We start from the raw sequence: 26,091 nt of genomic DNA, 5'->3' as shown, positions 1-26,091 counted from the left end.
TGACCACCGTGGAGACACTCTGGAATGGAGAGCATTGCACTCCTTGCTGCAGAGGGATTTTGCTCTCCAAAGGGAATTGCACACCCCTGCTGTTCTGACTCAGAGCTGTAGTTCTGTCTACAGTAACCACAATAACTCCCCTGCATGTATATTCTTTTTTCCTTAGACCTGATGCATTATATCCCTCAGCACTCCGGGAGATAACACAGAAATGCAAAGCAGCCCCTTCATCCTTCCTGAGCTGCCATGATTAGAAACATCAGCAGACAGCAGTTGGACAAGACTGGCAGGAGTGCTGTATTTCACTGTGAAATGAAAGACCCAAACGTGTGGAACATGAAAGGGAAAGCACGAGTAACAATTAGAGAAGCTCTCCTTGTAGACAGGAAAAGGAGGTAATGCCTTGGTTTTGTAATTTAACAGGGGAAAAAAAGATTCCAGTCTTTAGTGCCTACACCAGAGAGCTTCTGCTTGTAATTTCAACTCAGAGCCTTTATATAACAAATTGACAGCCTCCACCATAACGTTGGTGGTGTGGGACGTCTGAACTGAGCAGCAGCATTACGGTCTTCAAACACATTCTGGTTATCGTCTGAGATGAGGTTCTCAGAGATGGATTATAAACCTATTGGGCAAATTGAGTTTATGGAGGAGAAGTCGCTGCAGACCCTGTGCTTCTGTATCAGACTTTTAACTTCATTAATCCTCTGTGGATCTACACTGCCTACTGTAAACTAGCAGGTGATAGAAAAGAGGGCTGGGATGAAGTATATTGCTTCGCAACTACTACTACTTGCACAGTAACACCTCACAGAACCTGTTCTTTAATGCTTTTCCTTTCTCCAATTTTACCCCTAAGTGAGGAGCTGAAACTGAACACAGGATGCAGTTCATGGCAATGTAATTTATTTGTCATCAGATACACACTCACAGGCAGGACATACAAGGCAGTGCACAGGGAGAGTGCTGCTAATGGAGCATGGATTATGTGCATGGAGGTGGCAGCAGGGGTCTGGACCTTATAAGCTTTCTTTCAATTTATTTATTTTTGCCTTTTCTGAACCATCTCAGTGCATCCACTTTTTTTCCCCAACACTGCTGGGATCACACAGGGCAGGATACATCTTCTCTAGGAGGAGGTACAGGTTTTACGCAGTGTGAAAATGCAAAGGGGTGAGGTATGGAGTATGGCATTCCTTCAGGCTGAAGGACTCCTTGAAACCTGCAGTATCTGTACAAGCAGCTCTCCTCCCCTCCCTGGATGTTCAATCCCAACTGGGACTGTTTTAAGTCAGGTGAGAACTCAGGGTCTGTCTCCTGTGTTACCCACAGATCCTTCTCTGCTTGCCAGGAAGATGGTGTGCCTGGCACCTGAAGAATCACACCTACTCTGTGCTTCAGGCAGGTGGGCCAGGTGTGCTATCAGCTAACAGCTGCCCTGCTACTTTTTATCTGTTTGGTGCTACTCCTGCATTAACTTGTGTTGTGTTAATGCTGTGTTGTCAGACACAGAGTGTCTCAGACCCACACCTCAGTGAGGCATGAATCAGATAACACCATTTCCAAAGAAAACCTGCATTCTACATCAATTACTTTTTAAAAATGGCACTGGACTTGCTTTAGCTTAACATATCATGGTTTGGCACATGAACAAGCAGAGGCTCAGAAGTTTTCCACTTCAAGCAATGTGTTTTGGATGAGATTGGAAGGAGAGGGAAGGAGACGCTGATCATGCGAGCTCTCAGCTGGGGACTGTATTTCACAGAGGCCACGGGGTGCATGAAGGCAAACCAAGTGGGTTTTATTTGTAGCAGGCCAGTAAAGCTGAGTGTGCCTGGGGTGAGCTGAGGTAAAGTGGTGTCTTTCAGCACATGCGCTTCTCCTGCTGTGATGTGTGTACATACCTACAGTTACCCTCCCCTGCAGCCTCAGCTCCCACATTGTTCCAAGAACCCTTCTTCAGAGAGGTTTAGGTGCTGTCTTCTGGCACGTGGGCCTGCCCTGCCGTGAGGGACACTGCTTCTCACTCTCCATGCAATGGTAAGTTGCAGCATTTAGAGAAAGGTTTTTCCCACCGGAGCACTTCCACTGATGTCCCAGCCAAACTGCAGGACGTTACTCTCTCCCTACAGTTACTGCTCAAATGAGCTGAGCTCTAAGAGTCCTTTATTTTTCTCTCCTTTTTTGCTCTAGTTGCCATTAAGTTGAAGAAAAGCCTGGGAAAGAGGTTTCGTAGGTATACAGCCAGGGAGGGTTTTAGGCCAGCTACAAGGACTTCCTTCTTCTTCTGCCCCACTGCATAGAGAACCACCTGAGCGACCTCTGCAGCCGTCTGGCCTTCAGCGGTGTTCTTGTCCATAACTGCCAAAGCAAAGACAAGCAAGCATCAACTCTGGAAGGTAAGCCCACACTTCAATACCCTTCTGAAGTGCACTCTATCTGTATGCGGTTGCTGTTCTACTTCTTGTTTTTACACAGGCAGGTATAATTCATGGTTGAGCTATAGAGGAGTATGTGCTCCTTCCAGTACCCATGCTGCAGTACACAAGCCTTGTGGCATATCTCAGAATGAAAGCTTGGTGCTAATGCTCCAATACATCCTTCTCTTTCTGAGTATTGATTCCAGATGTACTGAAATCTCAAGCTTCAGGAACAATGGCAGAGTCCTTCAAAGACAGCACTTAGATTGACCTGCCCTATAAAATACCCTAAAGGCACAGTGACCCCAAGGTGGTTGCTGCTTAGGAATGCTAGATCCAAAGTTTTCCTTTGACGCTTCAGGGCTAACTTACATCTCCACAAGAGGTCATATGTTGCAAGCATGTTTTGGAGTAACTCAGTGATGTAGAGATGTGTTAGGTATAAGACACAAAGCCATATCTTACCCCCATAGCGAGATCCATCTGCTGTTACAGCATTGAGAGAAAGGTTTGTTTGAATGTATCCAGGGCTTATAACTGTCACGTCAATGTCATACTGCTCAACCTCTGCTCGCAGACAGTCAAAGAAGGCCTGGGTAGCATGTTTAGAGGCAGCATCTGAAATACAGGACAAAGGCTATGGGCTAAGAGCAGAGCTGGGGAACAATTTATACCTGAGTGAGCTCTTCACAGGAATGCAGCCACTTCTCAGCAAGAGCTCAGCAGCTGTTTGCTAGCTTTTACTTGTTTTTAGTGAATGGCAGCAACAGGTAGTGGAATTTAGAGGCAATTCAGGTAGGCAAAATGTAAATACTCAAGTTGGAAACTGGCTGGGATTCTAAACTTTATATCTCAGCCATGCCAAAGCCACTATGGAGTGAACCAAGTGACCTCCCATTCATGGTAAAGGAAACACGAAAGCTATCTTGGGATGCACTGGATAAGACTGACTGAGGCTGGGGGAACAGGATGCCCTATGTGCACTAAGCATTATGGATTTCAGAGCTTGGCTGCACACCTGATCACGCAAGCACACAGCATGCCCTAGGGTAGGACTTTCCTGTTCAGTGTCTGAGCAACTCCTTTTGCTTGCTTGCTTTCCACGTGTACTTGGCTGATACTGCTGTGACAGCCATCAGCACAGCATGGCTCAGGGATGGCAGCAGCAGCACAGAGCTTAGTACGTTCACTGTCTGAGGACCTATAAGCAAAAGCTGAGCTTCGTGCCTGCTCAACCTACATGGCTCTGGTCAGAGTGCAAGCATTCTGGAATCTCTTCAGAACACACAACTTGCTGCAATCGTATCCACACCATCTGCAGGCCACAATGGCACAGACATTCCAAGTTCTTTATTCAACACCATGCTCTACCACATGTATACTGTCTCTATTGTATCATTTCTTCTTCCTGTTTATTTTCAATGATTTACAGATGCTTTTATGGCAAATACTGTTCTCTTAGATCCTCTATCTTTTCCAAGACTTTCTCCAGTAATCTCACCAATGTTGCTTATTGGTATATCTGATTTGGTGTGCAGATTTTCCTGGGTTCAGGGTAACTGTTTAGGTTTTTATTTTGCTATCAGTTGTACCACATCACTTCACAACTTAAGCCCAAAAGTTCTTACTTTCTTATAGGGAATTAATCAAATATATAACAAGGAAAAAATGTAATAAAATTAGCAAACTAATTGCTCCTGAGTGTTTCTTAGTGTGGTCAGCACTCAGATTCATGGCCCTGCCCTCCCTGCACACAGCCAGCAGCACGGAGAACTAAATGTGCAATCTTTGATCCAGTCTGGTGCCCCAAACATGTCTTTCCCATCTTCTGTGGAGGTACTTACATGCTGATCTGAAAGGAATGCTTATTTTGCCTTGAACGCTGCTGATGGCCACAATATGGCCTTGTCTCCTCTTGATCATGGAGGGGAGAAGCGCTGGCAAGAGATAAAAAGAGTAACAGTCTGACCATTACTGCTGTTGAGAATGGATGCTTTCAGAGTAGTGCTTCAGAGAAGCCTCAGTGAGTGAATGACAAGATCCTCATTCAGGGTAGGGGTTGGGAAAGGGATGGTGCTTAGGATGCTCATAACTGAAGCTGTAGTTGGACTGGGACATCCACATATGAGGTAACTCGTGCCAATGAGGTTGCACAAAGGCCTTATGGTTGCTATGGTAAAGAGAACTTGCTCTCTTCTGCCACCAGTGCATCTTTACAGTTCCTGCAGCTGACACCATCCAGGTTGAACTTCTGTACAACCAGAGAAGCCTTCTAGGAAAGCTTACAGCCTCACCTTGAACACAAACCCATTTCCCCAGGCTTTCACCAGAGCAGACAGGCTAAACAAAGTTCCTTCCAGACTCAAGGCAGAGGTGTTTTAAGCAAGGTATCATCTCTAATCCTGTACCTCCCATGCAGTCATACCCGCATATCAACATCACACATGCCCATAAAACAAAACTCTCCTCCCCTTGTACTGTACCAAATACAATTACAAATAGCAGTTAAGCTGTTCTTAATTGTGTTGCCTTTTGTAAGGTATCAGCCATTGCGCCCCTATAATGTGAATCACAGATACCTTTGGTGAGGGCTATGGGACCAAAATAGTTTGTCTCCATCACTTTCTTGTCCACATCCAGACCTGTGTCTACAATTGTGCCTCGGTAACTGATGCCTGCGTTGTTGATCAGTATGTCCACGTGACCCAGGTACTTCAGAATCTCTTCAGCAGCATTTAGTATGGTTTTAGTGTCCGAGAGGTCAAACACCACAGTGTGAGGTTTGTGTATCTGAATAAACAAAAGTTAGCAGAAAGACCATTCAGGGTGTGCTAAGTGTGCTCATGTTCATGACTCAGAGAGAAGGCCATCCAAACCTCCTTCAATCAGAGTGTGGTGGTTACTTCACAAGAATACATGGCAGAAGCAGCTCGTACTCTGGTCTTTTTCTGCTCAGGAGCCAGCAATTATCTTTCTTATCCACAGCCAGCACAGCTTGGCTTCAGAGACAAAAGCCAAGACATGCCAAACCTTGAGAAGTGATGACAGTGTACAGATGCAGGTGGGACTGGGGGACTCCGCTCAGTTCACATGTTCGCTTCCATTACAAGGCAAGCATCCCTCAGCTGTCTTATTTTTGTAGGCTTTTTACAAACTCTGCCATGTCAGTTCCAAGCACTCCTTTAGCATTATCTATCCCCAGCCACAAAGTTCTGTTTTTCCTATTGCTCAACAGAACAACGCACAAGCAACTCTAGCTTCTGTACTGGCACAAATATCAATCCCAGCTGCGTGGGACAGCCAGCCTTCCCTCCTCGTGCACTTACGTTCTTCCGGTGATCGGTCATGGCAGAAAGTTCCTGTGCCAGGTCTTTGAGTTTATCACTGTCTCTGCCACAGAGCACCAGCTTGGATCCAGCTGCATGGAAGGCCTTTGCACATTCTTTGGAGGAAGCAAGAAAAAGAGAAAAGTAGATACCTGAATGACAGAGACAAACAGCAGATCCACATGACATCTCGTAGGCTAAAACCCTTCAGCTAGTAAGGGTCTGGGGTAGTGGTTTATTATTCCTGAGAAGGAAAACAGTGGAAAGAAGCACCCAGCAACACTTCATCTGCACAGCCTATCACAGCTGAAGGTCTCCCTTGACGTACTGCCTTGAGATACCATCTCTTTCTGATGGGAAACAAAAGTTAGTTTTCTGCTCTCAGCCTTTTGGTTCTGACAGGCAGAGAAATCAATTCCATCCCCTCGCTGTTCAGTTACACCTTCATCCTTAAGGACAAACTCACAAGCAAATGCAGCATGAATTTAAGCTCTACTTGTTCTCTAAGTGTACTCGTCCTAATTGTACTCATCCTAATGAAAGGCCTTGATAGCTGAGAGCGCTTTCTTCCCTTCAAGAAGCTTTTGAAAGCAATTATTGCATTTAAATTAAAGCAGAGTTGGAAATGTATCCACTCGCACACACAAATGTGTTTGATTTGGAAGAAAAAAAAACAACACAAAAAAGGGGTTTTATTTGAAAAAAGGCTGTGTTAAAATTGCTAAGAGTTTTGTTTTAAATTAAATGGATTTATACCAGAAGACAAAAGGTACTTTAACTTGGGCCATTAGGTACATTAACTCTCTCCCACCTCCCTCCCCTCAAGATCAAAACTAAAGGAACGTTATGCTCATTACTGCTCTATTCCAGCAGGATCCCCTCCCACAGCCCCGCTCCCTGTCCTGCCTTTGGCACCCTGCTGGCCATGCCTACCTTTTCCCAGGCCAGAGGTGGCCCCTGTGACCACCACCACTGCTCCTCGCAGGTAGGCACGCATCCGCATCCACTGCAGCAGCCGGAAAAGGGAGAAGAGCCCCAGGCTGCCAAAAAGCAGCGGGATGATGACAGTGGATGTGAGATCCATGAGTCTTCCTTTCTGAGCAGCCTTCCTAGGTGAAGCACACGGACTGTTTTACCAATAAGAGAATTAGCAGAGCCTTCAAAACTAGGGAAATGCTTTTTTCTAGCCCTGCCTTAGACCACCAGTAAATCAAATCCCATACAGAGTCGTCTCCAACTGATTTCCTCAACCCTGCGCCTACAGCATGGCTGTCCAAGCTTTTGGTTTGCCACAGGAATTGTCTTGGGCCACACACAAAATAGGGAGCGGAGTTAATGTACGTAAGTAACAAAAATTCCTGTTATTAAAACATAAAACAAGCAGGTTGGACTCATGATTTGGAGTCTAGTCTTTCAAAAGATCACGTCAGTCCCCAATTACAGCGTTAAAACGCAAATACAAACACCTCAGCAGGATGTTTGGTGTCGGATCCTGTAAGTTGGACCTTGTGCAACAAACCTGGATCCACAGACGCTGTTTCCACAGGCTTTTCTGTTTCGCTCTGAATTCCCTCCTTGTACAACTGTGTATTTATAGCTCTTCAGGGCAGGGATATATCTCTGCATACTTCTGATGGTTATAAAGCCTCATCTAGAACAGCCAGAACCACAGTATCTACGTGCCAGAGACTAGTTACCATAAATTATCCCAGACTGGCATCACTCAGTCTATGTTCAGGAGACTCAGAATGAGCTTTCTCTCTGAGCACATTATTTGCTTCATGTATGCTACTATGGAACTTCCCATTCCTGAGCTAACTCGTGTATCTCCACAGAGCACTTCATTGTGTAACACTGTGCATAGTGCAGATATCCAGGCCATGGGCTCCCCTGAGGCACAGGGAACATGCCCAAAGTGGAAAGCAGAAACCCAGAAGGTGGATGAAATTCATTCCACTGAAAGGCACAAGTACATCACCCAGCTGCTCAGCATCTTATTCACCTCTTTGTGTTGCATGTACACGCACTGTGACCGTTCTGTATTGATTTACAGGAGAAAGATTTAAAATGAGAAGAGTGCACATCCCCCTTAAATAATCCCTGGGAAAGAGCTGTTTAGACACCAGGTCACTGCCCTTCTTTAGGCTGGATATGCAGGGGGTGCAGCTTAAAGCATTTCAAGCATCTGCCTCTTTACAGTGTCCCTTTTTTGCTCTGAAGGGTCTCGAGAAGACAAGAAGTGGGCAGGAACAGCAGGTGCTGACATTGACCAGCGTGCCTGACGGGGTCATTCTGGAGTCAAAATACCCAACTCCCTTTTAGGACCTTTAATTATTTCCAAAGCGGGGGCTGACAGGAAGGGCGGCAGTTCCTTTATGAGCCCAAGTTGAAAATGACACATTTAGAAATCTGGCCCTGACCAACTTTGCTTTGGGTTCTGGCAAAATGCAGCAGAGCAGGTGAGAAGCTGACCAGGAGCTTTTCTGACTCTTGTCCTCACTAAATCACAGCCGGAGGTGGGAGAGGCTCCCGTGGTTGATTTCAGCGTGGTTCCTTTCTGTTCTTTGGCAAAATCCAGGCTGAATTGACACCCAGCTCTGTTGGAAAAAAGCCCCCAAGCCCACCAGCTAAAAGCAAACTGCATCTTGGACATGGAGCATCCATCACTCATCAACGTGAACCAGTTACGCCTGCGTAACTTATTCCTTAATCATATTGTTTATTATTCGTCTACTTTCTCAGCAGAGGTCTGCATTTAATCTTCTTTGTTTGAAAACCTTTCCAAGTCTATTTTGCTTTTATCTCTCTTCTTGTTGTTCATATCATGCACAGGAACAGGGCAGATTTGCCCGTCTCTGCCTGAAGGTTGCAGCAAATCAGCAGCTACAACCCAGTTCTGCTGTTTGAAATAACAGGTAACTGTGCAAAGGGAGGGGAAGCAAAGGATGAGGAAAACTGGATGAAGAACAGGAGTGAGAGGAACAGCTAATCAAAGGTACAGATCCTTCTTAATCAGGTCATACCGCTGTAGGTGTCTTTCATGGAAGGCACTCAAACGGCTCCATAAAAGAACCGCAGAACAAAGAAAGCTCAGCCAAGCTAAAAAGAGAAAAGAGGACAACCTACAGCTGAACTGTTGTGTCAAGAATAAAGAATTCCTTCAATGCTTCAAACCAAACGCAACAGGTTCTTCTTTGCTCTCATGCTCTAGTTCAAAAAATTGGCTATTTGCACTGGGAAAAAAAAAGGACCTGATATTGACAAACATCCCCACCAGGAACGAGAGTGAATTATCTGCAAGAGAGAAGCTGCTGCTCCTTATTGGTTCAAATGAACTCCTGAAATTCTCAGTCCTTCATCCCGAGACACAGGATTGGAACGTACAGCTTAAGAGAGGGCAGAAAAAAACCCCACTGATAATGGAAAACCAAATTCAGGTGGCTGGAATCTCCTTGGAAAGGCTTCATGTAAAATTAATCACGTACATCTGTTAAGAAAAACGTTCCCCTTAAAACAAGAACTGGATGCTCCTGTGAGAGCTGAGAAGGATTTCAGAGGGAAAAAGGAGGTCAGTAAGGTCAGGAGTGGATGGAAGGCAACAAAGGTGACATCAAGGGCTAAAAAAACAAGAGACCAAAACCCTGATAGTTTCCCTAAAGAAGATGATTCTCCTTTAGTTTCGGCCACCGAGAATCACATTGTGACAAATGGCAGCAACTGGGAGGCTATTTTCAGAAATCCAAAGGTGTCATTTAAAGGGAGCTCAGGGAAGGAAGGAAAGAAAAGAACAGTTCTTCTTAAGGAAGAACTGATCCAGAATCACAGCAGCTCCAAGCTGTTACTGACCCACTTTAGCCTGAAGAAAGCGCAATATCCTACCTTTGAAGGGGCCTCACTTGCCAGCGCCTCTGTGGGGAGGTGGTGTCTCCCTCTGGTCTTTTCACGGGGCAGATCTGACTTCAATTACAAAATGGCCACAGTCCAAGCAAGTGTGCTCTGCCCAGAGCAGGCACAGCCTTTAAAAGTAAGCGTCAGGAACACGTTCTGTGACCTTTGAAACGGGGGGGTAACTTCACCCCCATCTGAAAAAAGGTAAAACTTTTGATGACTGTTGGATTATTTCTAGCTATTAAATAATCCCCAGCGCTGACTTCAGAACATCCCCTTTTTTTCTTTGAGGGCCCTACATAAAAAAAGGCAAGACCAAAAAACAAACAACAAACAAACAAAGCAACTTGTAAGTAAATTGCAACTCTCATTTCCATCGGATTCAAGGCACGCTCAGATTTTACAGCTGTGGCAACGCTGCATCAGGCCTGAAGCAGCGATTGAGCACCTGGTGGGAAGGCAGGGCCAGCCCAGGAGCTCAGGTGTGTGCAATGCATCTGAGTGACCGCGAGGGTTGGAGCCGGGATCCACCCCTTCCCAGACCCCGCTGAAGGGCTGGCAGTGGCGGTGGGGCGCTCTCTTGTTGAGGTCCCTGCACACTCGATGCCTCCCAGCGGTAAGCTGTGCTCTCATTCGTTCCTGTTCCTGTGGTTGCTGTATTTGGGCTCGTTCTCATTTGCTGCAGACGAACGCTTTGCCGCCCTGCAATTACTGGCCTCTGGTAGCACTGCAATAGCGTGTGATCTAAAGCTGCTGTGCTGATTGAAAGCGCTCCTGGAGCCGCAGCAGCTGCCCGGGGTTGTGCGTCAGAATGTGGCAATTCCGACAGAAACGGGGGTTTTCTCGCCCCGACCAACCTTAACTCAACCTTAACTCAACCTTAATTCAACCTTAACTCAACCTCAATGTGTCCCTTTAAACCCCAGGTCTGTGCACATCCCGCTGTCGCCCCGCCGGCTGCACAAGGAGCTGAAGCGGAACGTTTCGCCGTCCGGGTTCGCAGAGAACAAGGAGAAGATCCGGCGCTTTTAACGTAAGCGAACATGAAGGTGCTGCCCGCTTCCTGCCGCAGCAGCTCCCCGTGAGCGGTAACGTCCGCTTCGCACAGCTCGGTTTCCGGCCGTACCGTTCTGCTCCCCCCGCTCCGAGCCCCCCCGCCGGGCGCGGCCTACCTGGCAGCCTCCGTCACCATGGCCACGGCCGGAAGTGCGGTGCATGCGGTACGGCGCGCGGAAGAGGCGGGATTTCCGGTAGACTGCCCAATGGCAGGTCGGCTCTCCGAGAGGCAACCCGGAAGTTGTGGAGGGGAAGGGGCGGTGCTTGCACAACGAGTCCCCCCGTGCGTGCGGTCCGGTCGAGCAGCGCCGCTCTGAGCGCAGCGTTCCGCTCCGTTTCCGGTCCCGCTGTGCTGCTGGCGGCGCTCCGGCCTCGTTCCCGTTATCGGGATGTGCCGGAACTGCTCCCACGTGAGACGGGGACGGTCGGAGATGAGGAAACAGGGGAACGTGGGCAGGTGGGCTGAATAGACTGGGTTTATAGGAGTGACCAAAGACCAGCCTAGTTCGTCTGTGTCCCTCCTGGGCTGTGGACCCAAGGAGGTGGCCATGTTTTTTTTGCCCTGGTTACACTCCTGATTTTGGAGCCATTGGAACCTTTCAGAGAGTCTCAGTGGGGCCTTGTGCTCCCGGAGCTCCTTGAGCTCCCTTGGGCTCCATCTCTCTGGCAGAGTTCTGCTCCAGTCCAGCTCATGGCACTGCAGCTTTTTTGCACCACCCGAATCTCTTCTTTTTGTTCATTTCTATGTGGCTTGGTTCCAGTTATTCACAATTATTGCCTCTTTCAGGCACTGCACTGCAGCATTTCCAAGCTTGCTATGAAGAAGTGTAGACTTACTGAGCTCACAGATCTGCTCTGTGGTTGTGCTGCAAACCTCTGCCTTCTGCAGCCGACCCAATGCTGAGCAAAAGGGAGCCCTGAGATCTTCCCCTCCTGCAGCTGAGAACTGGAGAACTTACCACAACCATTTGAACTGAACTGAGCGAGTCTGAGGGAGACCGTGATGTTCTGTCACACATGGGAGTGGAGATACGGTAGTGCTGGGGTACTGTTCCCATCACGAGGTTCTGGTTGCTATGTAGGAGTATCAGCCTTGCTGATACCCAGCCCTGTCGATCCCTGCTGCCTTGCCTTGCAAGCAGTGAGGTCTGAGGGCTGGTCCTGCAAGGCAACAAGCACACGTGCAGTGAAGCGCCTGCTCAGCCCTCCCTGTGCTTTTTGGTGAGGTAGGAAAGAGTTAAAGGCAGCAGAGGGCGAGTGCTGTGCTATTGTGCAGGCACTGCTCGGCATCCAGGGCTGCTGCTCTCTATTCCCGGATCTGCCTCTGGTTTCCTGCACGACCTCGGGCTGCTCACCCACCTTCACTTGGCTTTAGTTCTCCAATTGCAACGTGGAAATCCTTCTCTTCCTGTAGTGCCACACGCCTTGCTGGCTGCAGGCAGACTGAGGCTCTCTGGTGGGAGGGAGAGAACGCGTTTGCACTGGAGAAATAGACACCGAGCACAGTAATTTGAGCGCACTCTTGCTCCCTGGGGCACAGCACAGTGCACGGCGCTACTTGCTTTCACAGGCCGAGCTCACGTTCCGTTTGTCGTTGCAGGGCCGGTTGCAGTGTTCCCTATTCTCACTAGATGGTGCTTTGGATCAAAGGTATGAACGAATAACTGCAGCCCTCCGCACCGGGTTCCTGTGTTTCTCTTCCCTCTCCGTTCCTCCCTCTCCTCTTTCCTGTAACGCTATGGGGGGGGCTCTTAATGATGCTGGATGTTGGGCTCATCCGGCAGTGCTGCCCCCAGCTCCCACCGTCCGGCTGTGGCTGGGCTCGGGCTGTTGAAGTGCGGCTCGGTGCTGCCGGGCTGTGGCAGAGAATTGAATTCTTTCCGTGTTTTCTATTCCCATAAGGAAAAGGCTTCAAAGAGCAGCTCCCCTCCCCCTCTGTGCTGGTGAAGGGCATTTAGGGAAGCTGGGGAAAGCAAAAGAAACCCCAGCTCTGACAGATGCGTTTATTGAACAAACCGCAGCCTGTCCTTACCTTGGCAGAAGATTCGTTGGGTTTGATTTTTATTTCTTTTTTCAATAAAGAATTGCTGTTTTTACACCCGTTTTGCATTCAGCAGGTAGGTACCCAGCCAAGGTCATTGCTGCTGCATGCCGGCACCACGCAGCGAGCCAGCTCCTCTTCCCTGGATGAGCACCGTGAGGCTGCCACAGGCCGAGAATGGGAGTGAATCTGCCCACACCAGGTCCCACACCGCTGCTGGGAGCCACAGGCACAGCCCTCCCTCGTGTAAAGGCAGCAGAGGAGGGGAATGGAATTGTAATCAAACACTTCCTGCACAGACACGCACAGGGCTCTGTTGGGAGCGGTGAGAGGCACAGCGGGGTGTGCGGTGCTGTGTCATCACACTGTGCGCTGCTGAGCCCCCCTGCTCCCCTCTCCTTGGGTCGCTGAGCTTGGTGCTCCTTGCAGCCTGCACTGCTGGTGCCCGGCTGAGCCAAATGCTGCAGAACTGCGCCCTGCTCCCATTGGGTTGCATCGTGCCCAGCTCCCTCCCCGTGGAATTTTACAACTGTTAATGAATGGGGTTGGAGCTCTGCTGTGTGTGGATTTATGGTCCGAGGCCAGCAGAGATTGTGCTCCTGCCTCTGGTGCTGCACCAGTGCCAGCAATGCTGTGTGTGCCAACAAGCCCGCAAGGCCAGCGCCCACAGCAGCCCTGTGCTCACATGCTGCCTGTTGTGCTCATGGCACTGAGGTCCTGCAGCAGGGACACCAGCAATGCAAATCTGCAGTGTGACACACAACTCCTCTCGGGACCCGGAGCTGACAGTGATTTCTTTGTCATTCCCCTGTTGTCATCTTCCCCATTGCACGTACATTTGTTCATCATTAGTGAGATGCTGCTGATGACTGAAGCCTGGGTCTGCAGCACAGCCGGTCTGCTGGAAGGAGCAATCCAGATCTGCAGGGCTCAGCTGGTGAGGAGTGGGGACGGCACGTTTCCTCCCGTCTATGTGATGTGCAGAGCAGTCCCTCCTGGCTGACAGGGAGTTGCATCACTGCTTGTACAGATATTTTTCTCCGCAATGTGTTTGTTGTGTTGTTTTCCTCCAGTGGAATGTGCCAGCACGTCCCAAATGGTGCAGTTCTGAAATGGAGGAGCAACAACAAACCTGTGTGGGGGAGACAATGAGCCCTTCTCACTCGGTTCCGTCTGGCTCTTCCCTCCCTTCTCCCCACATCCCCATGTGTTCCAAAGCCAGCTGCTCCCAGAATAGGTTGGCAATGAAATGTCACCGTTTGAAACTGGTGAGTCACACTTTTTGAAGCTTGGGGCTGGGGGAGGGAATGTGAAATCCTGCGGTGTGGATAAACGTCTGCTGGGGAGCATGGAGGGATTTGGGGAACTTCAGGCTCTGGGATGGCGGAGTGGAGGGGGTCTGTATGTGGGCTGCTGCTGGCTGTGTCTGTGCTGCTTTCTGCAGGAGGACGGCAAAACCCGCTGCAAACTTCAGCTGCCTGCTGGAATGCAGCTGCTGCAGCCTCATCCGACAGGACTGGGTCGTATCTGACAGCGCACCTACAGTGACTCTCTTAATTAAGTCTCCCTGCACTGCTGTGAGGTATGTAATTACAGCAAGACCTGACTTAAGCAACCACACGAGGGACCAACAACAGAAAAAAAGCCTCTTTACCAGAGCAAGGAGGAACAGGGCTATACTGATGCTTTTTTAGAAATATATTTATTTCAGGGGGAATTTATTAACATAAGTCGATTAGTCTGGCTTCTTTTCAGCGTATCCCAGCATTAGGATGATACCTAATGTACCAAACGTTAATATAAGCTGGCTGTTTCCTTCCAAAGAGATCCTTGAGATTGTTTAATAGGGACTTCTGTAAAAAGGCTCCATTAGTACAAATGCTGGTGGTCGTCTTGTAGGATGAACTGTTATCAGGAGCTGAGCAGTGGTTCTCGCTTCCCAACTGCTGTCCAAGGCTGGAAATGTTTAGTCAAAGGGATTCCTGCTGCAGCCTATGGCAGCCATGCATTTCCACACTGTGCATGGGAGTCCTGCCTTGTAGGTGCTGAGTTGTGCACTGGTCTGTGCCCAGTGCCAGCAGTGGCAGGTTGGGCTGCATGCTGCCATGCCCATCTTGCCTGCCAACTAGTTGGGTGTGTTAGTATCCTGAGCAGCAAACTGGCCACAGAGAAGAAATGCTGCTCATCTTACAGCCTCTGCTTCGGCCTGATTGACCTCCAGCCAAAGGGCAGGTGGAAGCTGGAAGCAGCAATACCGTGAATAGTTGCATGGTGGGCCAGCTGCAGTGCTCTTTGAGTCCCCATTCAGTGGGGTTGTGAGTACGTGCTGGGAGTAAAGCTCCCCAGTTACAGGCTGAGCGATGCAGCTAGTTTGGTGGGGATTGGGGGAGAGTGAGCCCAGGGAATATGGTGCCGTCTCTGTCTGCTTTGCTTTGCAAGACTGAGCCAGTCACAGGATTTATGGAGCGCGCATTTCTATCTCTAAATGCAGACAGTGTTAGCTAGAAGCCCACATACGCTGCCGTCACCGGGTTTGGCAAAAATAAACACCGGCTGCAGAGAATTTGCTGCAGAGCTGAAGATTGCATGGAAGACAAAATAAAGCAAACTGTGCATTGTGGCCTCAGAGCCAACCTTGGGCAGTCAGAGCAGGGTGCCATTCCACATGCCTTTCTCTCAGCAGCAAAGCCTGCTTATCTGCCCCGCTCTTTATCATTGGTGCCTCGTTCCTCATCTCTGACCATTGCAGTGAGTTTCCTGCTGTGGTCTGTGAGGAGTCGAACCAGCGATGCTGCAGGGTGGTTTGCCTCCTGAATGAGGATTGCTTTCAGCTCACAGTCTGTCTGATAACTCCCAAGGTAACGTTGAGTGCAATTTGTTCAAGTAGGCCCTACTGAGAAGCAGCTTGTTCCCTAGAACGAAGTCAGCATCATTTCAAAGCAAGCAACGAAAGATGGATTTATTGAGCGCACAGCTCAAATACTGAATTCAATCCGCATTTGAAATGTCAGAGATACACGATATTTCCTTTAAAACTTGATGGGCTTTTGCCCAAATCAAAGGATCTCGTTGCACTGCTTACTGTGGGATTTCCCAGGTTGCCTGAGGCTCCACAGCTCCTGGGCCTTGGCAAAACTCATAGCTAATGATGGAACTCTTCCTAAGGTGAAGAAGCATGGCAGCTCATCGGGACAAGCCAGTATTGCTACTGAGTTGGTTTGGGGAGAAATAAATACATAAGGGGGGAGGTGGCGACCGAAATGATGTGGTTGGGAATTCATTAGCAAAGCATTGTCAGGAAACAATAGGAGAACAGACAAAAGTCAGCCCAGATTCTGTGGTATTTCCTAAAGGGCTCCCTCTGGCAAAAGGCTGCTCCCTGCCAATCCTTCCGTATTGTTTTTGATAATGAATAGAAGCTGAACAGATGATTGTTGTATTGTCCGCTAAGTGATTCATTTACATTAAATACTGCTCCAAAAGGAGGCTCTGGGCTCACTTTTTTAGTCACTCCAGTAACTTATTTGTACAATGACCATCTTTTAATTCTCCAATGTACGTAATTATTTCCTGATTGCTTCAGCTGAATTACATGGGTTGTAACTCCTCAGAGAAGTCAGTGGTCCAACAAGCCCAGACATCAGCATCTCTGCATTGTCAGAGATGCTGAAGTTTGAGCAGTCGTCTGTAGAGAGCTGCTGCCTTTTGGGGACGTTGCTGAGGTTCTGCAGCACGTCTGCAGGTACCCTGCGGTCCCAGTGTAAACCATCCCAGCTTCGTTATTTCCTCTATTCTCCCACCTGGGTGTCTCCAGTAGATTTTCTTCTTTAACCCACACCTTCCATTGCAATTCCAAGCTTTTCTTATGGATGGTCCGAAGCGTTGTGTAGTTTCCTTTTGTCTGGGGAGGTGTGACAGATGTGAGATGTTTGAGGGCTTATTGGCACTAGTGCAGATAGAAGAACTTCATTGTAAGAAGGCGTTTGGTCCCAAATCCACATCCAGAACTGCAGGCACTTTGATTCACTGATCTGTGCCTACTGATGGCTGGGGGAGAATGACACGACCTGAAGGGATTTTTTTTATGCTGAAGAATGTAAAGGAATCCATGCTCCGGGCTTGTCCAGCTCCTGGTGTCTGGGAAGTTGCGTGACTTTGCATAGCTGTAGTTAGAGCTCAAAAGCCCTGATTTCCAACTCAGCCTTTGTTCTGTTCCCCCTTCCCTGAGCCAGGCAGGTTCAGTGTGGGCTTTTAAAGTGTGAAACAGGGCAGCAGAAGAGTTAAGCAGAAGGGGAAAGGAACAGTCCTGATAGCGCTGAATTGTTCATCTAATAGGGCATAGTTTTAAGTGTCCCAAAGCAAAGCTACTTTCTGATGTTTTTTTCAGCCCCTTTTCTGTCCAGCTATGAAAAAGAAAATCAGGTATCAAATAAACAGGGTCTTGCTCTGAAGTTTGTGTCTATACCCGCCAAGGTGAGACATGAGGAAGTCTGACTCTTTGCAGTTAGTTTCCTATGAACTCCTGAGTCAAAAGAGGGTGAAGGACAAGAGTGTGCCAGCATCCCTGCAGCCCTCCAGCTGTGAAAGGCTGCACTGAAGTTCTTTGCCATTCTTTGCTGCTGGAGCTGCTGAACTTGAGCAGAAGTTCCAAATGGCTTCCAAAGGTTTCGGCTTCTGAGCATGTGCCATCTCTGTTACCCTGCTTTGGGAACTGTCTTTGATTGGTCTGTGTCTAAAGCAAACTATCTACCCATTATCATCTCCCTGTGCTTGGTCTTCTTTTGGGCTCTATGCAGTAGTTAGAAACCCAGATAAAACTCAGCAGGCACACAAACAAAGCCAGCCTTCCTCCTGCCTTAAAACCACAACTGCCTGCATTGCCTGTGCTTCCCCACTGCCTTCCACTTTAACCCTGCAGCACTGCTCTCCTTCTGTTCTTGCTCTCCCCGGAGCCCACGTTGCTCTGTGTTTAGTGGCAGGCGATGAAACCATGCATTAGCAGCTCCATAATAGCTTTGCTCAGTGGAACCCAGCTTCCTTCATTAATCCAGAAAATGAGAGTTGTTTTCGTACATTTGAGAAGCTAATTATTTAAGTGCTGAGAATTAAGGCTCATCAGATAGTGGAGACTGATTTTGGTTTACTTTCCCAGGGGAGGAACAAGATGGAAGGAAGCTGCTTTCACACAGGTGTGCAGCACGGGAGCTCCCAGTACCTGGGGTGGGGATGGACCCGTCCTTGATACAAGCAAATTGCCAGGAATAAATGTCTTATTTTTTAAGGATGCTGGTGCTCTGTGCTGCCTTCAGACTAAGACATTTTAGCTCCATTTAAGTCAGTGGCAAAATTCCTGTTGAGTTCAATTGGGGTCGAGGTTTCATCCCATGACGATGCTGAAGGGAAGTCTAACAAATGATCCTCAGAAAGAAGCAGTGCAGCCATTCTGTTTTTCTAGGACTGTTTCTTACCTAAGGGGCAGGAATCCTTGGAATTCCACGCACTGCTTCGGGGAGATCTGCAAAAGATCACGAAGACAAGCAAGTGTATTGTCAGTAGGTTTAAATGAGCAATACGGGGGGCTACGATCCCAAGGGAAAACTTCAGGAGTCAATTATGAAATGAGAAGTCAGCCCATTGAAATCCACCCATCTTTGTGTTCCGTGGATTGATAAGCATCCGTCTGGCCAGACCTGTGCAGCTGGACTGACTGCCACTGAATGCTGTGGGTTGAAGCGGCTGCTCCATCCCTTCTGATCAGATATAGGCAGGTAGACACCTCTAATCTAGCAGATGCTTTTACCGATGGATTGGGCCGAAAGCAGAATCTTTGTTATAGAGAAGGTGGTGTAGCTGGGACCATATAAATCTGTTCTGTTGTGAGGTCAGCGATTGATTCATGCTGGAAGCGCCACCTTGGGATGACAAGGATTGAGGATTCAGTCGCTTCTGTTCCCCATGTGGAGGAACTCTGCATCTTCCCAGCAGAGTTAGCATGTAACACAGATGACTCTCTGGAGGAAGAGCTCGCAGCACGTTTGCAGTATGTTTTAGCTCCTATCAACATTTATATTCCATTGTCATTTGGGGCTAAGCTCTAATTAGCATCATCATCAGCGCTTTAATATCAAAATTCCTCCAAGAGACGCAGGAGGGATTGAAACAGTTTTCTGCCCCCAGAGGCAAATCCTTTCCCAAGCTTTCTGCTGCACCAAGAGGTTTCATTCTAGTAACGTTCCCAAGCCATGCCCAAGAGTAAATTAAACTACAGCAAACTTATAAACTCTCGTGTGTGTGTGTGTGTGTAGCAAGCAGGCCCTGATTATTAAATTAGTACATGATGGAATGTTGTAACTGTTCCTGTTCCTGTCTCGGAACTGCTGTGCTTTGTTGCTGTGTACAGGCCGGCACAATCAGGGTGTTTATAGAGTATGAGATTTCGATTCTCTGCAGGAAAGATTCTGGTGTCTTCCCCAGGTGGAAAGCAAAGGGCTTGATGACACTGCTACCTTCTGCAGCTTGGTGCGGGCTCCTCAAGGAAGGAACTGGCCACAGAAAATATCGAGCCATTCTTTTTTCTGCATGATTTTAGAACAGATTTCTGCTTTGGTTCCAAAACGATTCGCTGTCAAAGTGAAGCTGAGATCAGATTTCTGGCTCTAAAAGCTCCCTCCCTTTTTTGAAGAGCATTGGTGGGGGGGAACCTTTACGTTTGAAAGGCATCATCTGTATCCATGGAAGTGTCCCGAAGAGTCAGTGACAACATTTGTGCCTTTGGGATGTGATGGGGAACCTCAGGTGACAGTTCTAGTTAAGGATGGATGCTGTGCTTGTACGTGTGTTATCTCTGAGAATGCTCCTGGGGTTGGGGTGATAATGGAACCTCAGGAAGCAGGAATGGTTGAATGTTATAATTGTTCCTGAACTGGCCAGAGAGAAAAAATAGTACGTTCCAAAGGAAGTATTTATATGGGAGGAGAACAAATTGCAGGTGTTCTCCCTTCTTAAAATGAAACCATCATGCTTTACAGAGACGGGATTCCTCTTATTTCTGAATAGGACAACCACTGCTGCACCTTACTTAGAGTAAACGTGATGACTCTGCAAGAAAGAGCTGCAAGGAAACCTCAGTGAGAATTTCAGTGTCTCACTGGGCTTTGAACACACGCATTGTCTTTTTGATATCCCGCTTCTTCAGAGAGATGGACTTAAATTTCACAGGCAGAAACTCTCTCTTTTATCTTTATCTCCTGTTTTGATGTGGCAGCCATAGAGAAAAGCCCAAGATGGAGTTGTCGCAGAATAAGAATAACCCTCTACTTGGATTTAGACTGTAGAAACATTGGGGGTTTTCATTGGAAAATACTCAGATTCTTTAGAATAAATACTACGTGCTGTTAGGGCGTTAATTACCCACCCCATTCATTTAGATACGTCTTGCTGTAAGATTCACTTCCCTCCGTGCTGAGGGATGTTTGAGCGGCTCTCACACGGCAGGGTGACTGTGCCTCTTTCTTTTGACACAGCGGCTTGTTCTCCTCACAAGCAGCGTTTGTGCTCCTCCTCACCTTCCTCTTACTGCCAGCAGGACACGCTGCGGGCAGATAGCAGATAGTTTCCAGATACTACAGCTCAGTCTGAAGGCATCAGCTCAGCTCTCCCCCCCAGGCCTGCTCTCGTTCCTTCTCAGTGAGCGGCAGCTCCCGATGGAGCATAACACAGCGCGGCCTGCTGCACCACAGCGCTGCCCCCCCGAGCCGCCTCATCTCAGTGCAGGCCGCTGCGGCCGCGCAACGCTCAGCCGGGGCTGAGGCTCCCGTGTAGGGCCTCTACCAGGCCGGGAGGCGGCTCTGCCCCGGCAGCGACCCGGCCGCGCCGCCGCCGCCCCTCTCCCCTCAGGAAATCACTGAGGTAAGACCGAAGCAGCCGCGATCAGCGGATGTGACAGCACCGCTGCCCCCATAGCCCAGGCTGTCGCTGGGCGGGACCGCCCCGCAGCCCACCACAGCCAATCCGCTCACATCTTGGAGCGAGAGTGACGGCTGGGCTGGCCAGTTGCTGCGAGGCACTCTCGGCGAACGTGCCGCCCTTTCTCTCCATTGGCCGGATGCCCCGTCAATCCGAAGAACAGTTCCCGCCCCTTTCCGGCAGGGGGAAATGCTGGGGAGGAAGGGGGGGGGAACAAGGGGGGGGGAGAAAAGGAAATGAACCAATGAGACGCCAAAGACGGGCACTTCAGCGGCAGAGTGACAGGCGAGCGAACCAATCGCGGCGCTCCTTTCCTCCCTCTCCGGCTCCCTCCTCGCGGGTGGCGGGGCAGAGTGGGGGCTGCACCTACCGCCCCTTCCCCGTTGGTCTGCCCCGCTCCGGGCCTGCCGGGCTGGGCTGGGTTAGCGGCTCGGAGCAGCGCACACGGCGGGCGGAGGGGGGGAGTGCGGGAAGAGAGGAGGAGGAGGAGGAGGAGGAAGGAGACGGCGATAGGAGGCGGGGGGGGAGGTTTAAAGAGACAGGAGCCGAGCGGGCGGCCGGCTGGGGAGAGGGAGCGGCGGCGGGCGGAGACTCGCCCCTTCCCCACACACACGCTCCGCTCGCACCGGGGCCGCCGCTGCCGCTTCCAGGCCCACCCCCCCCCCCTCCTTTCCCTTCCGCTTCTATGAGGTAGAAGGGAGCGGCGGCCACTCCGGGGGCGGCAGCGGCCGCTCTCAGCCGCCGCCTCCTCCTCCTTCGCCTCCGAGAGAGCCCCATCTTTGTGTGTGAGGCAGAGAGGGAGGGGAGCGCGCTGCCCGCCGCCTCCACCGCCGCGCTTTGTTCGGAGCCGGGGGCTCTATGTGCCTGCCGCCCGCCCGGCAGCCCGCGGGAACGGAGGCGGCGGGAGGCGGCGTGAGGAGGGGCCGCAGCCCCTGAGGGCGGTGGCGGCGGGGAGGGAGGGTGGGGTGGCTGGGGGGGGCGCGCGGCCGCCCCGCGTCGTGCCCGCGCCCGTGCCCGCGCGGCCGCCGCCGCCGAGGGGGGGAAGGGGCCGGCTCGCTGCCCGCCGGCCCGGCCCGTCGGCGGGAGGATTGATGTGGGGGGGTCTGACATGAGTCCGCCGGCGGCCGGGTGCTGCCATGTGACCGGCTTCAAGGTGGAGAACTGGAAGCAGAACCTGAGGGCCATTTACCAGTGCTTCGTGTGGAGCGGGTCGGCCGAGACCAGGAAGCGCAAGGTACCGGGGGCGGCCCCATCCAACCCCCCTGCACTCCCTTCCCCTCCTCTCCTCGGGCCCGCGGTTCCCGGCACGCGGTCGTGTGTGTGTGTGCGGGGGGGGGGTTTGGGTGGGAGGTTGGCTGCGGGTGCCCCCCGCGGCACGGGCACGGCGCTGGGGCTGCGAGCCGCCACCTGCCCCGCGCGCCGCCTTTCCCCCCTCCCCGGGGCCGTTCCGCAGCGCCGCCGCCCCCCGGAGGTGCGGAGCCCTTTTCCCGGAACACGGCGGAGGCTGCGGGGAGGGGAGGGGGGGGAGGGGAGAGCCCCGGGGCGATGGGCACGGCCCGGCCCGCGGCGGGGCTTTGTGCCGCAGGGAGGGGTGGGGGAAGGAGGCACAATGGCTGGGAGAGGCGGGGGGGAGTCGAGGGGGGCATTTCTGGTGCTTATTTATATATATGTGTGTGTATGTGTACATATATTTTTTTCCTTTGAAGATCGGTGGTCATCCGGTTGCAAAATGGGATTCCGAGTGTGGTGGGGGGGGGGGAGAGAGGAGGAACTGAGTGCGGAGGGCACGGAGGGGCGGATAAGGAGCGAGCTGGGGGGTGCGAGCGTTCGGGGCACGCAGTGCGCAGCGCCGCACCGGAATCCGCTGCGATGAGGACAGACGTGACCGTCCCACCTGTGTGCGGCAATCCCGGCCCGGCCGCGTGCACACAATGCTCGAGGAGCCCAGCCGGAGCCGCCCGCTGCCCTCCGTGCCGTCAACTAGTTTGTACTAATAAGTGACTTTGCAGATTTCTATCGGTGGTTGATGTTAATGGCCGAGGAAGGGACTGCAACAAACAGTGCGGCTGAACTGCGGGCTGGGACGGCCCGTTGGGCTGTGGGCAACTCTGGAGCGCTGTAGGTGTGCTGCAGGGCTGAGCGGCCCCTCCGTGTGTGCTTTGTGTTCTCAGGGAAACCCATTTTCCGGTGTTTTACTTCAAGGGAGGGAAAAATGGAATCAGAAGGAAAACTATAAAGTTAGTCGCTTGCTTGAGAGCCCAGCAATATCCAGCCAAAGTTGTTCTGTGTACCTAACACACTGCAAGCTGATGTTAGGGAGTGTGTTAGTCAGGATTTGGTTTCATTTAACCTTTGGCGTGTCAACATATGGATGGGTTTATGGTACAGCATACCTGGGGCTTAAATAGTGGGGAATACATACGTGTGCTGCTGAAGGAGTGGGGTAAGAAGGTGTCTCAGAGGAATATTGCTTGTGTTACATGGGAGGAGGAAACCCAGAATTCATCAGTAAGATGAACACTTCAGCTTCCATTATTTTGAATGAGGAACATCCTTTACAGGCCTGGTCTGCTGTTTGTTGGGTTTCTTCTGGAATCTATCGCTAGTGATGCACGTATTTATTGCCAGCTGTTTTTTAAGCAATAGTAATTGTTCACTGTAATCAATCTGTGCTCCCACCTTTTCCTCTTAGGACAGGCAGGCTCATAAGGCAGAATGGGGTGGTTGCAAAATCATCTCATCGAGAGCATCCCTTGACCGGACATGTGCTAAAAATGCCTTTTGTTTTTAAGCAGATTTCCAGTCTGAAAATAGTTGGATTCTGAGTACTGCCAACCTGAGATGTGTGGGAGTAAATCATCACATACAGGGAAGTGTTTTGGGTACCTGCATTTGGGGGTGAATTCCTGTATTCATAAAGGTAGAAGGAAGTATGTGAACAATTATGGCGGTGCTTACCTGCTATACATGGATGTGAATCCTTCCCCTGCAGAATTTTTCCTTGCTGTCCGTGTGTATTCCATATTTACATCTCAAACTTCACAGCAGCGTTTTCTGTTTTCAGACACATAGTGGGATAACTAAGAAGCAACCCATTGTCCTTTATATAAGATGATATATGTCTTAATATGCCCACAGTGTGGATGTATATATAAGGAACACAGCCCTGACGTGGTGAGGGTACCGGTTAATTCATGGTGAGAATTCTCGTTCTTAGCTCTGATCAAAGCAATGAGGTCAAATAAAGGTTTGGTAGAAGGTGATTCTCATTTTCTGTTGCAAAAGCCAGGGGCAGTTTTATCCTTCATTTGGCACAGCAAACATTCACAATATGTAGTTGATCATTAATGGAAGCATTGATTAATTTAACTGTTATTCAGATGAACCTGGCTGTAAAACAACAAGCAAACCCAAACGTTTTGGCTGTTGCTGCTTGGGAGCCAGATGTTAAATTGTTGGGTCTCTGGGCTGCTAATGTTCCATCCCTCCTAGGGCTGTCTTATAAATCCAGATAGCAGTAGGAACTGCAGGGGGCAGAAAGTGTCTGCTGCTCCTCTTTTACTTACACCGCTTACTGCATTATGCTTTGGAAGACCATTTTGACACTGCTTGCTGCTTGCTATTTGTTTTTAATGCGTACCTTTCCTGAGAATGAGCTTTTATGAGCTGTAGCCCTCGTTTCAGCGTTCTTCACATCCAGAGTTTTTAATAAAATAGCTGCAAAGCGCTGTTTGTAGTTGGAAAGCCATTTCCTGTACCTGTATTTGAATTCCCAATCAGAAGGAGGAGGTAATTATGAGTGTACCTTTGTTAATGCTGGAATTCTGGTGAAGGGTTCGGGAGTGTGTTTGCTACCATGGGATTTCAGCTCTTGTACTGGTGTGTTGTTCTGCCTCCATCCAGGGGCTGAGCTGTGGCTTTCTGCCTGTGCTGTGGCTGAGGCAGTGAGTGCAGCAGTTGTGCTGCTGCTGTTATAGGCAAAGCTGTGCTGTAGTGCGAATGTGCTGCTGCTGGTAAAGCCTAAAGGAAGACAAAACCTGAGCATTGTGTTGTATGAGGAGTGGAATAGGAGAAAGGCTTGAGGAAAAAGTCTGAAGGGCAGGTGTTGAACTTGGGGTAATGGTGATTAGGAGCTAGAACCAGCTTTTGGCTCTTAGGTAGAGTGGCATAAAATTGGTATGGTCATCTTGGCTTTGGGACTTCGACCAGTGACTTGATTTGTTTTATTTGTGATATAATGTACTGAATGAATACATAAATACAAGCTTTGCCGTCACCTTCTGTAGGTCACGGGCTTTACCTTGAGTATTTTGATGCAGAAAATCCCTCGTGTTTAAGAACCTCTCATAGCGTTACGTAGGTATATATGATACCACTACTTTCCATGTAGGAATTATGGGCCAGACCAAAGATGATAAGAAGACACACTACCAGCCCTGTTGGATCAGCTTTTCCCTTTTTGCCTGTGGAGTCCAACTTAAAAAGCTTTGCTTATTCCTTTACAATTACAGATGTGAACAATTGTTTTTGCAGTGCTGAACAGTTTCAGTTCTCCATCAGAAATCGTTTGGACGTGTAGATGCATCGTTGTCTAGGAGTTAGTAAGTAATGGCTTTAGCACTTGAAGGGCTGCTGCATTTACAGTTCAGTTCTGTCCTGCTGCACCACAAACCTCGAAGGAAAGCTCTCTGCCTGGTTCCGAGTGGTTCTTCCTCTCACTGCTCAGAAAAGGTGCTCAATGACGTGAGTAATCTGGTGGTCGTGAGTGCGGCGGTGATAGGCACAAGGTCCTATCTGAAATGTCAGGATGTTTGTTCTGTGCTTCTGACAGCAGATCCAAGAATAATGGGCTGTCAGGGGTGGTCTGCTCTGCTCTCCTTGGTGGTGGATGTGTTCTAGGTTCTGTCCTCTCATGTCAGAACTTCTGTTGTTCTTCCATTATTCTCTGTTTGCATGGACGCTCTCAGGTATGAAGAAACATTTTTGTATGTAGGTGATGAGTTGTCTATAGATCTCTTCCTCATTCACATGTACGCACTTCTGACTTCACGTGCATCCTTCTAATAATTCATTGAGTGTTAATTCATAGGGATTGGTAACTGGAATTACTTTGGTTCCTTTTTTTTTTTTTAATGTTTGAGGGGGGGGGAAAAATCTCTCAACAAATAAATGCTGCATCATACTTTGGATAGCAAGTATTGTGGTTCAGTCTACATTGATGCATTAAGCCCTTGCTAAGATGACCTTTTGTTGGGAGAGTGACTTTCTGCTGAGTGCCAGGTGAGGTGTGTGCTTGCGTTCCCATTGCAGTCTTGCCTCATATGCCTGTCCAGGAACAGGGAAGTGTTGTTCAGGCAATATGCTAAGAGCTGGGCAAGGAACCTTACTAAGCTGT

General features: G+C 49.6%; 2 protein-coding genes across 10 annotated transcripts in view; one reads left to right on the top strand and one right to left on the bottom strand.

Annotated features, from left to right (window-relative positions):
• Positions 1-879: 879 nt before the first annotated feature.
• DHRS7B (dehydrogenase/reductase 7B) lies at positions 880-10,878 on the bottom strand. 2 transcript variants are annotated; one of them, XM_072348835.1, is made up of 7 exons: positions 10,807-10,878; positions 6,680-6,855; positions 5,747-5,862; positions 5,000-5,210; positions 4,265-4,357; positions 2,886-3,038; positions 880-2,361 (listed from the first exon to the last, which is right to left on the bottom strand). In XM_072348835.1, the coding sequence occupies exons 1-7, from the start codon at positions 10,824-10,826 to the stop codon at positions 2,156-2,158; spliced, it is 975 nt and encodes a 324-aa protein (XP_072204936.1). In that variant the 5' UTR covers positions 10,827-10,878; the 3' UTR covers positions 880-2,155. The 2 variants fall into 2 exon arrangements, with proteins under 2 accessions (XP_072204936.1, XP_072204935.1); XM_072348834.1 differs by having other exon boundaries at positions 6,680-6,851; positions 10,807-10,868.
• USP22 (ubiquitin specific peptidase 22) overlaps positions 10,081-26,091 on the top strand; it is a 100,030-nt gene continuing 84,019 nt past the window's right edge. For 2 of the 8 annotated variants that reach the window (XM_072348824.1, XM_072348822.1), the window contains exon 1: positions 21,707-21,930. In XM_072348824.1, the coding sequence (XP_072204925.1) occupies positions 21,805-21,930 (126 nt within the window). In that variant the 5' untranslated portion in view covers positions 21,707-21,804. Of the gene's footprint in view, positions 10,251-10,332; positions 10,668-10,961; positions 11,148-11,477; positions 11,673-12,290; positions 12,341-12,804; positions 13,669-13,804; positions 14,314-21,706; positions 21,931-26,091 lie in introns of those variants that run through there. The other 6 variants (XM_072348826.1, XM_072348830.1, XM_072348829.1 and 3 more) reach the window with 6 other exon arrangements.

Source organism: Excalfactoria chinensis, chromosome 14 (genome assembly GCF_039878825.1).
Source record: "Excalfactoria chinensis isolate bCotChi1 chromosome 14, bCotChi1.hap2, whole genome shotgun sequence".
NCBI lineage: Eukaryota > Metazoa > Chordata > Aves > Galliformes > Phasianidae > Excalfactoria > Excalfactoria chinensis.
This window is presented reverse-complemented; position numbering and strand designations above follow the sequence as displayed.

Excerpts from the sequence above, each read along its gene's own strand:
- DHRS7B (XM_072348834.1), bottom strand. The coding sequence starts at position 10,851 with ATGCACCGCACTTCCGGCCGTGGCCATGGTGACGGAGGCTGCCAG. Across the intron at positions 6,852-10,806 it reads ATGGTGACGGAGGCTGCCAG|GCTGCTCAGAAAGGAAGACT; the intron begins GTAGGCCGCGCC and ends TCACCTAGGAAG. Across the intron at positions 3,039-4,264 it reads CATTCCTTTCAGATCAGCAT|ATGCTGCCTCTAAACATGCT; the intron begins GTAAGTACCTCC and ends CCTGTATTTCAG.